At 50.0% G+C, this 12378-nt stretch overlaps 1 protein-coding gene across 8 annotated transcripts in view; it reads left to right on the top strand.

Moving 5' to 3' along the window:
* The window catches only part of LOC144502412 (ral guanine nucleotide dissociation stimulator-like), a 301219-nt gene that overhangs the window by 57667 nt on the left and 231174 nt on the right, over positions 1–12378 (top strand). For 4 of the 8 annotated variants that reach the window (XR_013499336.1, XR_013499338.1, XR_013499337.1 and 1 more), the window contains exon 1: positions 3165–3541. The exons of 2 other annotated variants lie outside the window; for them this stretch is intronic. Coding sequence is in view for 2 of the 6 variants with exons in the window: in XM_078226288.1 (XP_078082414.1) it covers positions 3359–3541 (183 nt within the window). In the remaining 4 variants the exon portion in view is untranslated. Of the gene's footprint in view, positions 1–2910; positions 3542–12378 lie in introns of those variants that run through there. 2 more of the 8 variants (XR_013499340.1, XM_078226290.1) reach the window with 1 other exon arrangement.

Here is a 12378-nt window from a genome sequence, read left to right as displayed (position 1 = left end):
GCAGTGCTAACCACTGTGCTACCGTGCCGTCCTGTTAGTCACGGTGTTGTGGCTTTTTAAAATTAATTTGTGGGACATGGGCATCGCTGGCTAGGCCAGCATTTATTGCCCATCTCTAGTTGCCCTTGAAGATTTAGATTTATTTATTAGCGTCACAAGTTGGCTTACATTAACACTGCAATGAAGTTACTGTGAAAATCCCCTAGTCGCCACACTCCGGTGCCTGTTCGGGTACACTGAGGGAGAATTTAGCATGGCCAATGCACCTAACCAGCACATCTGTCGGACTGTGAGAGGAAATCAGAGCACCTGGAGGAAACCCACACAGACACGGGGAGAACGTACAGACTCCGCACAGACAGTGGCCCAAGTTGGGAATCGAACCCGGGTTCCTGGCACTGTGAGGCAGCAGTGCTAACCCATTGTGTCGCCCAGAGAAGGTGGTGGTGAGCTGCCTTCTTGAAACACTGCAGTCCACGTTGACCCACAATGCCGTTAGGGAGGGACTTCCAGGATTTTGACCCAGTGACTGCGAAGGAACGGCCGATACATTTCCAAGTCGGGATGGTGAGTGGCTTAGAGGGGAACCTGCAGGTGGTGGTGTTCCCAGATATCTGCTGCTACAGGAGGGCAACATTTCCCATTCTGCATTAATTTTGGGAATTCCCTATGATCATTCTCCCAGGCTGCTTCCAGCACTGCTCCCGGATTGACCTTTCAATCCTGGAAACCGGAAGAGGGGTGGGGTTGGTACCCCTAACATCCGGGGCAGATACCCCACTGTGTTCTTTATGTCTGTAAGTAAATGTTAACACCGTGTTGGTGTAGGGGGCATTGGTTTAGAATTAGCAGTCTCCCTTTTAGGCAGCAGTGTTAACTTTTATAAGGAGCCCCCTTCTCTCTATCTGAATCGATGGGTTATAATAATGGGCGGCACGGTAGCACAGTGGTTAGCACTGCTGCTTCACAGCTCCAGGGTCCCGGGTTCGATTCCCGGCTCGGGTCACTGTCTGTGTGGAGTTTGCACATTCTCCTCGTGTCTGCGTGGGTTTCCTCCGGGTGCTCCGGTTTCCTCCCACAGTCCAAAGATGTGCAGGTTAGGTTGATTGGCCAGGTCAAAAAAATTGCCCCTTAGAGTCCTGAGATGCGTAGGTTAGAGGGATTAGCGGGTAAATGTGTGGGGGTGGGGCCTGGGTGGGTTGTGGTCGGTGCAGACTCGATGGGCCGAGTGGCCTCCTTCTGCACTGTAGGGTTTCTATGATAATTCACAGTAAGAGGAGCTTTCTTTCCCTCCTCTGTGTGCTGAAATGAGGGATCTGTTTATAAAGAATTGTTTTATGATCTCATTATTGCAGCATGTAACCTCACCCGGGGCCCCTCTGACTTCTCAGATGACAAGAAATGAGGAGGCAATTAGATCCAACTTTTCATAAATTATAACTTTCATTCCATAGAATTCCTACAGTGCAGAAGGAGGCCCTTCAGCCCATTGAGCCTGCACCGGCCACAATCCCACCAAGGCCCCTATCCCCGCAACCCCATGTATTTACCCTTCTCATCCTGTTGACACTAAGGGGCAATTTAGCACGGCCAATCCACCTAACCCGCACATCTTTTAGGACTGTGGGAGGAAACCGGGGCACCCGGAGGAAACCCACGCAGACACGGGGAGAATGTGCAGACTCTGCACAGTGACCCACCCAAGCCAGGAAGCGAACTCGAGTTCCTGGTATTGTGAGGCAGCAGTGCGGAACGACTCTGCCACCATGCCGCCCCCACTATGCCACCCTTGCACTGTTGTTTTATTTTCCCTGTTTTGATCCGATTTGATTTATTATTGTCACATGTATTAACATGATGTGGACATGCCGGCATTGGACTGGGGTAAACACAGTAAGAGTTTTAACAACACCAGGTTAAAGTCCAACAGGTTTATTTGGTATTTGCTACCAAATAAACCAGTTGGACTTTAACCTGGTGTTGTTAAAACTCTTACATGTATTAACATACAGTGAAAAGTATTGTTTCTTGCGCGCTATACAGACAAAGCATACCGTTCATAGAGAAGGAAAGGAGAGAGTGCAGAATGTAGTGTTACAGTCATAGCTAGGGTGTAGAGAAAGATCAACTTAATGCGAGGTAGGTCCATTCAAAAGTCTGATGGCAGCAGGGAAGAAGCTGTTCTTGAGTCGGGGGTTGGTACGTGACCTCAGACTTTTGTATCTTTTTCCTGATGGAAGAAAGTGGAAGAGAGATCTCCCACTCACCTGACGAAGGAGCAGCGCTCCGGAAGCTAGTGGCGTTTGCTACCAAATAAACCTGTTGGACTTTAACCTGGTGTTGTTAGACTCCTTACTGTGTGTGGTGAACCATAGATGGTTACCACTATGGGTACTGAACCATAGATGGTTAGCACTATGGGTACTTGTACATATGTTACTGTTGTCACTGTTGGGGTTAGGATCGGGGTGTTCTACCTGTTGGTATTGTTCTGTGGTACACTCCGGTTGGCTCCGCCTACCTGTAGGAGTATAAAGGTCACTGCACTGCCTGGTGACCCTTTAGTCTGGGATTGTATTGTTATGCAGTATGCTCCATTCTTGTTACTAATAAAAGCCTTTATTTCCCGGGTACGATCCAGCCTCCCGAGTGATTTAATCGCGCATCACTGTGTTTACCCCAGTCCAACGCCGGTATCTCCATGTCATGAAGAGAGAATGTCCGGGGTGCGTGGGGTCCTTAATTATGCTGGTTGCTTTTCCGAGGCAGCGGGAAGTGTAGACAGAGTCAATGGATGGGAGGCTGGTTTGCGTGATGGACGGGGCTACATTCACGACCCTTTGTAGTTTCTGGGTGCTGAAATGAGGAATCTGTTTATAAAGAATTATTTTATGATATCATTAACGCAGCATGTAACCTCACCCGGGGCCTCGCTGATGTCTCGGGTGAGGAGGCAGTTAGATCCAGCTTGCTCTGTTGTTCTATCGCAATGAGTCAGTTTGAGTGTGACCTGGTCCCTTGTCTTTGTAAACACAGTCCATTCCAGTTGTGTTCAGGAATCCGCTCCATTGTTGGGAGGCTGCCCGCAGCATCGCTGAACAATAATAGTGAGATCATGGCCTGCCCCGAGAGGGCGGGGATCACCGCTCTCGCTGGCTGCCACATCCCATTTATAACTTGGTCACAGCTCGCCGCCTTCAGAGAGTGGGGAGGCAAGGCGAGGGCAAGGTCCCTCCCCGAGAGGCAGCCCCCCCCCCCGACTTTTTTTTTGTGTGCCGCTAAAGTGTCGCCGGCGGAGCGAAGGAGGATGATTCTCGGAGTGCCCTTCTGAGGGACGGGGAAGAAGCCAGCCTTTCACATGGTGCGCCTGATGTGGCCAGACTTGCAGAATGACTGTGCAGCCGGTGGGCAGAAGATGTTTGACGGATCCAGGCGGACGAGGCAGATCTGGGATGGCGTGAGGTTGGAGGTGACTGGCGATGCCAGCTCCGTGGTCCTCCACAGCTTCACCCATCTGGACCCCGACCTCCCCCTCACCGAGGTAGGGCTGGGGGAATGTTGTGATACACTCTCTTGCGAGGGAATGATGTGGGGAGAGCAGGAACACTCACTAACCAGCCCTCCCGTTGCTATGGAACTGTGACTAATTCCTGCAGTGTTTATGTGATGGCATGCCTGTGCCAGAAGGCACAGTGAAGCGCCTGTTATTGCCGTTCGCTCAGATCCTTCACTCTGTTTACTGACATCCAAGGTGCGATCGGGTCTTTAAAGAGTCAGTGGGGAAGGGGGTGGAGAAGGGGATTGCCCAGATTAATGGGGGCACGATCCCACATACCCACCCAGGTAAACATCTCCCCAACCACAATGATCATAGACAAAGTGTGGCTTGCAGAGTATCAGATTCGCAGAGGAGTGAACTATTAAACAGATAAGAGCAACATACTGCGGATGCTGGAATCTTAAAACAAAAACAGAAAATGCCGGAACATCTCAGCAGGTCCGAAGGGTCAGACTCGAAACCTTGGCTCTGTTTCTCTCTCCACAGATGCTTTCAGAGCTGCTGAGATTTTCCAGCATTTTCTGTTTTTTGTGGATATATTAAACAGGATCAGATAAATAAAAGTTTATTTATTAGTCACAAGTAAGGCTTACCTTAACATTGCAATGAAGTTACTGTGAAATTCCCCTAGTCGCCACACTCCAATGAACCTAACCAGCACGTCTTTCAGACTGTGGGAGGAAACCGGAGCACCCGGAGGAAACCCACGCAGACACGGGGAGAACGCGCAAACTCCACACAGACAGTGACCCAAGCCGGGAATCGAACCCAGGTCCCTGGTGCTGTGAGGCAGCAGTGCTAACCACTGTGCCACCGTGCCGTCCTTTCAATGTAAATACGTTCAATGTTACATATTATTGTACTGTTGCTGGGGGAGGGGGAGGGCAGACACTGTGGTTAGCACTGCTACCTCACAGCGCCAGGGACCCAGGTTCGATTCCTAGCTTGGGTCACTGTCTGTGTGGGGTTTGCATGTTCTCCCCGTGTCTGCGTGGGTTTCCTCCGGGTGCTCCGGTTTCCTCCCACAGTCCAAAGATGTGCGGGTTAGGTGGATTGGCCACGCTAAATTGCTCGTTAGTGTTAGGGGAATTAGCAGGGTAAGTACGGCAATACGGCCTGGGTGGGATTGTTGTCAGTGCAGGCTCGATGGGCTGAATGGCCTCTTTCTGCACTGTCAGGGTTCTATGAATTGCCTCACATCACAACAGTTACTTTGGGAGTACAGGGAACGTTAAGTGCTCCACAGTAAGAGGAGCTTTCCCTCCTCTGTGTAATTAAATGAGGAATCTGTTTATAAAGGATTGTTTTACGATATCGTCGCACCCTGTAAGGTCGCCCGGGGCCCCTCTGACATCTCGGATGGTGGGGGAAGTAAGGAGACAATGAGATCCGACTTGCTCAATCGCGGGTCCTGCCCTCTCGGACTCAGAGAGCTGAACCTGAGAGTTTGATTTAAACAGGCAGCACTGAGCTGGCTGGGTGGACCACACCTCTCTCTATAACTGAGCTCCAAGATCAAACTGTCCTTGGGTGTCCGCAGTGTGCAAGCTGACCACACCTTTCTAACAACCAGCAAGACGTACACACACACCCCCACTGTGATTCTCCACCCTTGCGTTTGGGGCGGCACGGTGGAACAGTGGTTAGCACTGCTGCCTCACAGCGCCAGGGACACAGGTTCAATTCCCGGCTTGGGTCACTGTCTGTGTGGAGTTTGCGCGTTCTCCCCGTGTCTGCGTGGGTTTCCTCTGGGTGCTCCAGTTTCCTCACACAGTCCGAAAGATGTGCAGGTTGGGTGGATTGGCCATACTAAATTGCCCCTTAGTGTCCAAGGATGTGTGGGTTTGGTGGATTGGCCATACTAAATTGCCCCTTAGTGTCCAGAAATGTGTGGGTTTGGTGGAGTGGCCATACTAAATTGTCCCTTCGAGTCCAAAGATGTGCAGGTTAGGTAGATTGGCCATGCTAAATTGCCCCTTAGAGTCCAGTGGTGTGAGGTTAGGTGGATTGGCCATACTAAATTGCCCCTTAGTGTCCAAAAATGTGCGGATTATGTGGATTGGCCATGCTCAATTGCCCCTTAGTGTCCAAAGATTTGTGGGTTAGGTGGATTGGCCATGCTAAATTGCCCCTTAGTGTCAGGGGACTAGCTGGGTAAATACCTGGGGTTATGGGGTAGGGCCTGGGTGAGATTGTGGTCGGTGAAGACTCGATGGGCTGAATGGCCTCCTTCTGCACTGTAGGGATTCTATGAAACTTTGTGGAGAAAAATGCTTAAAAAGCATAAACTCCGACTCCCGCAACACAATTTGTGTGGAATGATTTTGTTGGTGAACATTGGAGAGAGGGAGCACCCTGGAACCTTGTGTGTAATTTTATTTCTGGTCAGTGATCTTCAAAGCTTTCACAGAGACAGTCTCTCTTTGCTGCCTCAGCTCAGGTCAGTTTGATAACCGTAAGTTTGATTTGATTTATTATTGTCACATGTATTAACATACAGTGAAAAGTATTGCTTCTTGCGCACTATACAGACAAAGCATACCGTTCATAGAGAAGGAAAGGAGAGAGTGCAGAATGTAGTGTTACAGTCATAGCTAGGGTGTAGAGAAAGATCAACTTAATGCGAGGTAGGTCCATTCAAAAGTCTGACAGCAGCAGGGAAGAAGCTGTTCTTGAGTCGGTTGGTATGTGACCTCAGACTTTTTGGATCTTTTTCCCGAAGGAAGAAGGTGGAAGAGAGAATGTCCGGGGTGCGTGGGGTCCTTAATTATGCTGGCTGCTTTGCTGAGGTAGCAGGAAATGTAGACAGAGTCAATGGATGGGAGGCTGGTTTGCGTGATGGATTGGGCTACCTTTTGTAGTTCCTTGCGATCTTGGGCAGAGCAGGAGCCATACCAAGCTGTGATACAACCAGAAAGAATGCTTTCTATGGTGCATCTGTAAACGTTGGTGAGAGTCGTAGTTGACTTGCCAAATTTCCCTAGTCTTCTGAGAAAGCAGAGGCGTTGGTGAGCTTTCTTAACTATAGTGTCGACATGGGGGGACCAGGACAGGTTGTTGATGATCTGGACACCTAAAAACTTGAAGCTGTCCACCATTTCTACTTTGTCCCGTTGACTAAGGCACTAACATGTATTTTAACATGTTAGTGCCTTTTTGTTACCTTCCCTGACATCTCTCCTGCTTAATGTCCGCATCTCTCGCTGTGGAAACAGCAAGGGCTGTTTCATTAGATAAACCAACGTTGTTACGATGGCCTCTGTGCAGTCTGCCTCACTATCTCTGTAACCTCTTCCACTCCGCCTCAACTCTCCCTGAGAACTCCGCACCCATCCAATTTGGGCCTCTTGTTCATCCCCACTTTCCATCACTCCACCGCTGGGACCGTGCCTTAGGCACTAAGCTCTGAAATCCCCTTCCCAAACTTCTCTGCCTCTCTCTTCTTCCAAGACGCTGTCAAAAACCTACTCAGGTAAAGCCTTCGACACCTGTGCCAGTTATTTTTGATCCAATTAGATTCCTGTTGAGTGCCTTGGCGTGTTTGACATAGGTTATGTAACTGCAAATCCTTGTTGTTTTTGTTGCTAAATGTGGAGGGGAATAATTGGACGGCCACGTGGCACAGTGGTTAGCACTGCTGCCTCACAGCGCCAGGGACCCGGGTTCGATTCCCAGCTTGAGTCACTGTCTGTGTGGAGTCTGCATGTTCTCCCCGTGTCTGCATGGGTTTCCTCCGGGTGCTCCGATTTCCTCCCATAGTCCAAAGATGTGCAGGTTTGGTGGATTGGCCATGCTAAATTGACCCTTAGTGTCAGTGGGATTAGCAGGGTAAATACATGGGGATAGGGCCCAGGTGGGATTGTAATCGGTGCAGCCTCGATGGGCCGAATGGTCTCCTTCTGCATTGTAGGGATTCTACGATTCCATTCTAATTATAGAACAAGACTACACAGAAGGAGGCTATTTGGCCCACTGAGCCTGTACTTGCTCTTTGAAAGAACTATCCAATTAGCTCCACTCATTCCCCATAGCCCTGCATATTTTCCCCTTTGTAAGTTAAGATGCAAATCCATATTATTGGGGCGGCATAGTGGCACGGTGGTTGACACTGCTGCCTCACAGCGCCAGGGACCTGGGTTTGATTCCGGCCTCGGGTGACTGTGTGGAGTCTGCACGTTCTCCCCGTGTCTGCGTGGGTTTCCTCCGGGTGCTCCGGTTTCTTCCCACAGTCCATAGATGTGCAGGTTAGGTGGATTGGCCGTGCTAAATTGACGCTTAGTGTCAGGGGGACTAGCTGGGGTAAATACCTGGGGTTACAGGGATAGGGCCTGGGTGAGATTGTGGTTGGTGCAGAATCATAGAATCCTACAGTGCAGAATGGGCCAATTGGCCCTGTCAGACACCATGGTCGGGATTTTACGGCCTTGCTAGAGCGAGACCAGAAATTCCCGCCCCAGGTCAACGGACATTTCCGTTTTCCACCCCTTTGCCCGCTCCGATTCCATGGTGGGCGAGGCCGCACCTTTAACGCTTGTTCAGTGTATGGCGGCTTAATTAATGAGGTTGGCTTACTAGAGTATGAACTCCCCGATGAGTCCTAACGGATGGTTAAGTCAGGGAGCCTCATGCTGCCTATTTAAAGCATTCAACAGGGGGCAACTGGAGAGCTGGCTGTGTACAGATGTATGGTGTAAGTAAAGTAACTTGGTGACTGGACTTTCGCCCTTGCGGGAGTTATTAGAGCGGCCAACATTTTAAACTGTTCTGGCTCCACAAGCTTCCACTCCCCCTCGCTATTGGTAATGGGCTTTATCCTCCTGCTTACAGGTGTAGTTGACTGGGGCGCGGGAATAGTTACCCACCCGGAACATTCCCCGCCGATCCTATTTCTGCTTTTCTTTTAAACAAAACACCACTGTCTTTGGAGGAAGAATGATTGGCAGATCTTTGGCAAGCAGCCAATCCATTGAAGTCGAGGCCAATTTTGAAGACATTGCTCCTTCTCGGAATGTGGGCATCCCTGGCGAGGGGCCCGGGCGTTTGATGCCCACCCTCGGAAGGTGGCAGCGGTGGTGGGCTACCCTCTGGACTTGGCCCCACCCTGGTTCACCCCAGGGGCCGTTCAAGGGTTAACCACATTCTTGTGGGATGGGAGGTGCACAAAGATGCCCATCATTGTACCATCTGTGTGCCATCACGTCAAGTACCAGATGATCGGGTGCTCCATTGGATATCCTCATGCCCCGCACTTGAAGAAGAAATGAAATACAGTTGACTTTTTCCTTCTCACCAATCTCCGCCGCCCCCCCCCCCCCACCCCCCCCCCCCCACCCCTCCGCCACCCTACTTAACCATATCCACTCCCCCTTGTCCACTGGCACCAGCTGCCCATCAGTACTGTACCCCAATATGTGATCTGAGACATCCCAGCATCACCTAGCTATTTGGCCGTGTGGGGCATCACAGTGGAGTTTGCTCTTGTCCTCACTGCTTATCTACACTCTGCACAAGTCACCCATACATCACCATATGGTAAACAGTAGCCAGGTAACCTTGGCTGATCTTCCTTTGAGGGGAGGAGGGTGGGTAGGACAAGTTTTCCATCCCTCCGGTGCCCACTGTGAATCTGTATTTCCCCTCCTCTCTGAATGTACCTCTGCCCGTCTCCCAAGTAGTGCCCTGCCATGTCGGCACGGTGGCACAGTGGTTAGTACGGCTGCTTCACAGTGCCAGGGACCTGGGTTCGATTCCGGCCTCGGGTGACTGTCTGTGTGGAGTTTGCACGTTCTCCCCGTGTCTGCGTGGGTTTCCTCCGGGTGCTCCAGTTTCCTCCCACAGTCCAAAAATATGTAGATTAGGTGGATTGGCCATGCTAAATTGCCCCTTTAATGTCCAAAAATGTGCAGCTTAGGTGGATTGGCCATGCTAAATTGTCCCTTTAATGTCCAAAAACGTGCAGCTTAGGTGGATTGGCTATGCTAAATTGCCCCTTTAATGTCCAAAAATGTGCAGCTTAGGTGGATTGGCCATGCTAAATTGTCCCTTAGAGTCCAAAGATGTGCAGGTTAGGTGGATTGGCCATGCTAAATGTGTGGGGTTATGGAGATAGGGTGGGGGAGAGGGGGGGGGAGAAGGAGGATCATGGAGAGGTACCCTGTCGGACACTCTGTCAGAGGGCGGGTGCAGACTTGATGGGCCGAATGGCTTCCTTCTGCGCAGTAGGGATGCAATGATCTTTCACTCCCACCTGAAAATCTTAGCGCCTCAGCCGCAAAACAGCACCTCTGACACTGCAGCACTCCCTCAGTGCTGCCCTTGACTTTTCCTGGAGTGGGATTGAAGGTTGAGGAAATTTCACAGCCTGCTTTTGTTCACAGCCTTGGCGGCTAGAATGTACAGAAACGTAACTGCTGTCCAGATCTTTTATTGTGTGCAGTTTCTCTTTCTCGCTTTGCTCAAGGACACTCCTGTTAAAAATAAAATGACTGAAAGGAAGCGGCAATACTGGGAAACTGGCTCGAGAAACCTTCGACAAAACCAATATTGACAGCACAGGAGAAAGGTTTTCTCCTTTTAAACGATCTTCCTGGTGTTGGTATGAGGAGAGAATTCTCCTCAAAAATTGCCTGCTGTCTGAATTAGTCCGTGTTAGCTGCACTACCGCTCAGTATCATAGAATCCCTACAGTGCAAAAGGAGGCCATTCAGCCCATCGGGTCTGCACCGACCACAATCCCACCCAGGCCCTATCCCCATAACCCCGTGCATTTACCCTAGCTAGTCCCCCTGACACCAAGGGGCAATTTAGTACGGCCAATCCACCTAACCTGCACATCTTCGGGACTGTGGGAGGAAACCGGAGCACCCGGAGGAAACCCACGCAGACATGGGGAGAACGTGCAAACTCTGCACAGATAGTGACCCAAGCCAGGAACGGAACCCCGGTCCCTGGCGCTGTGAGGCAGCAGTGCTAACCGCTGTGCCGCCCGTGTTCGTCCAAGGGACAAATATTGTCCAGGACCTTCCTGTTTTTCCTCCAAGTACTGCCATGGAGAGGGCAGATGGGGCCTCAGGGTTCAATATTTCACAGTAAGAAGTCTCACAACACCAGGTTAAAGTCCAACCTCACTGTGTTTACCCCAGTCCAACGCCGGCATCTCCATATCTTCAATATTTCATCCAGAAGACAGCACCTTTGGCAAACCGGCACTCCCTCGGTACTGCACTGGAGTGTCAGCCTGTGTTTAAGTGTTATCTATTTTACCACAGCAGAAACTTCAGGGAAGGAGGTGGAATAATTTAAGAAACAATTGAATGCTGTATTGAGAAGTGAATGAACTTCTGGGTTAGCAATCTAATTATCTTTTGATCTCCAGCCTTGCTTGGAGACTTGTCAAGGATTGTGGGGGCTCTCTGTCTCGCGTTACCTCACCGTTACTTTGTAAAGGAAGGGAACTTAACTAAACGCAGCCACTGAAAAGAAAACAGATTGGTTTGGAGTTTGAGTATCAAGTTACCTTGCTGTGGCCACCATATTGAACAGAGGTACATTTGAACAGGCCCCAGTGATACCAATGCTCGATTCCTATCTGTAACCGTACCTCTGGTTGAGAGGCAGCACACACGACAGAAGAAAACACTATGGGGCTTCCTAAAGGATCCCTCACCTTCGGGTGGATAAACTGAGCAGGTCTGGCAGCATCGGTGGAGAGAGAAACAGAGTTAGCGTGGCACGGTGGCACAGTGGTTAGCGCTGCTGCCTCACAGCGCCAGGGACTCGGGTTCGATTCCCAGCTTGGGTCACTGTCTGTGCGGAGTCTGCACCTTCTCCCCGTGTCTGCGTGGGTTTCCTCTGGCTGCTCCGGTTTCCTCTCACAATCCAAAAGATGTGCTGGTTAGGTGAATTGGCCGTGCTAAATTCTCCCTCAGTGTACTCGGCGGAGTGTGGTGACTGGGGGATTTTCACAGTAGCTTCATTGCAGCGTTAATGTAAGCCTTACTTGTGTCACTAATAAATAAACTTTATGGTAAGGTTATATAAGGCATTGGTGAGGCCGAATTTGGAGTATTGTGTACAGTTTTGGTCACCTAGTTACAGGAAGGATGTAAATAAGATTGAAAGAGTGCAGAGAAGGTTCACAAGGATGTTGCCGGGACTTGAGAAGCTGAGTTACAGAGAGAGATTGAATAGGTTGGGACTTTATTCCCTGGAGCGTAGAAGATTGAGGGGAGATTTGATAGAGGTGTATAAGATTTTGATGGGTATAGATAGAGTGAATGCAAGCAGGCTTTTTCCGCTGAGGCTAGGGGAGAAAAAAACCAGAGGGCATGGGTTAAGGGTGAAAGGAGAAAAGTTTAAAGGGAATATTAGGGGGGGCTTCTTCACGCAGAGAGTGGTGGGAGTGTGGAATGAGCTGCCGGATAAAGTGGTAAATGCGGGGTCACTTTTAACATTTAAGAAAAACTTGGACGGGTTCATGGATGAGAGGGGTGTGGAGGGATATGGTCCAAGTGCAGGTCAGTGGGACTAGGCAAAAAATGGTTCGGCACAGACAAGGGCCAAAAGGCCTGTTTCTGAGCTGTAATTTTCTATGGTTCTATGGGAAAAGTGAGGATTTGGGAAGAACTGATTTAACTGCGAACAGTAAGGATGTTCTTGATTTTACTGCAGTTCCAAATGTTCGGCAATAACTCCTCAAAGTTTGCCTCTCTCTCTGCTGCTGATTATTTTTGCGTGTGGCCAATGAGGTTATTCATACTGCTGTAGACACAGTTTAGAGTTTGATTTCCGATGGGCAGTGAGATCTGAGAGTAATTGAG

Source organism: Mustelus asterias, chromosome 13, assembly GCF_964213995.1.
Source record: "Mustelus asterias chromosome 13, sMusAst1.hap1.1, whole genome shotgun sequence".
Classification (NCBI taxonomy): domain Eukaryota; kingdom Metazoa; phylum Chordata; class Chondrichthyes; order Carcharhiniformes; family Triakidae; genus Mustelus; species Mustelus asterias.
The sequence above is the reverse complement of the archived record's forward strand: the minus strand, read 5'-3'. Positions and strand labels throughout refer to the sequence as shown.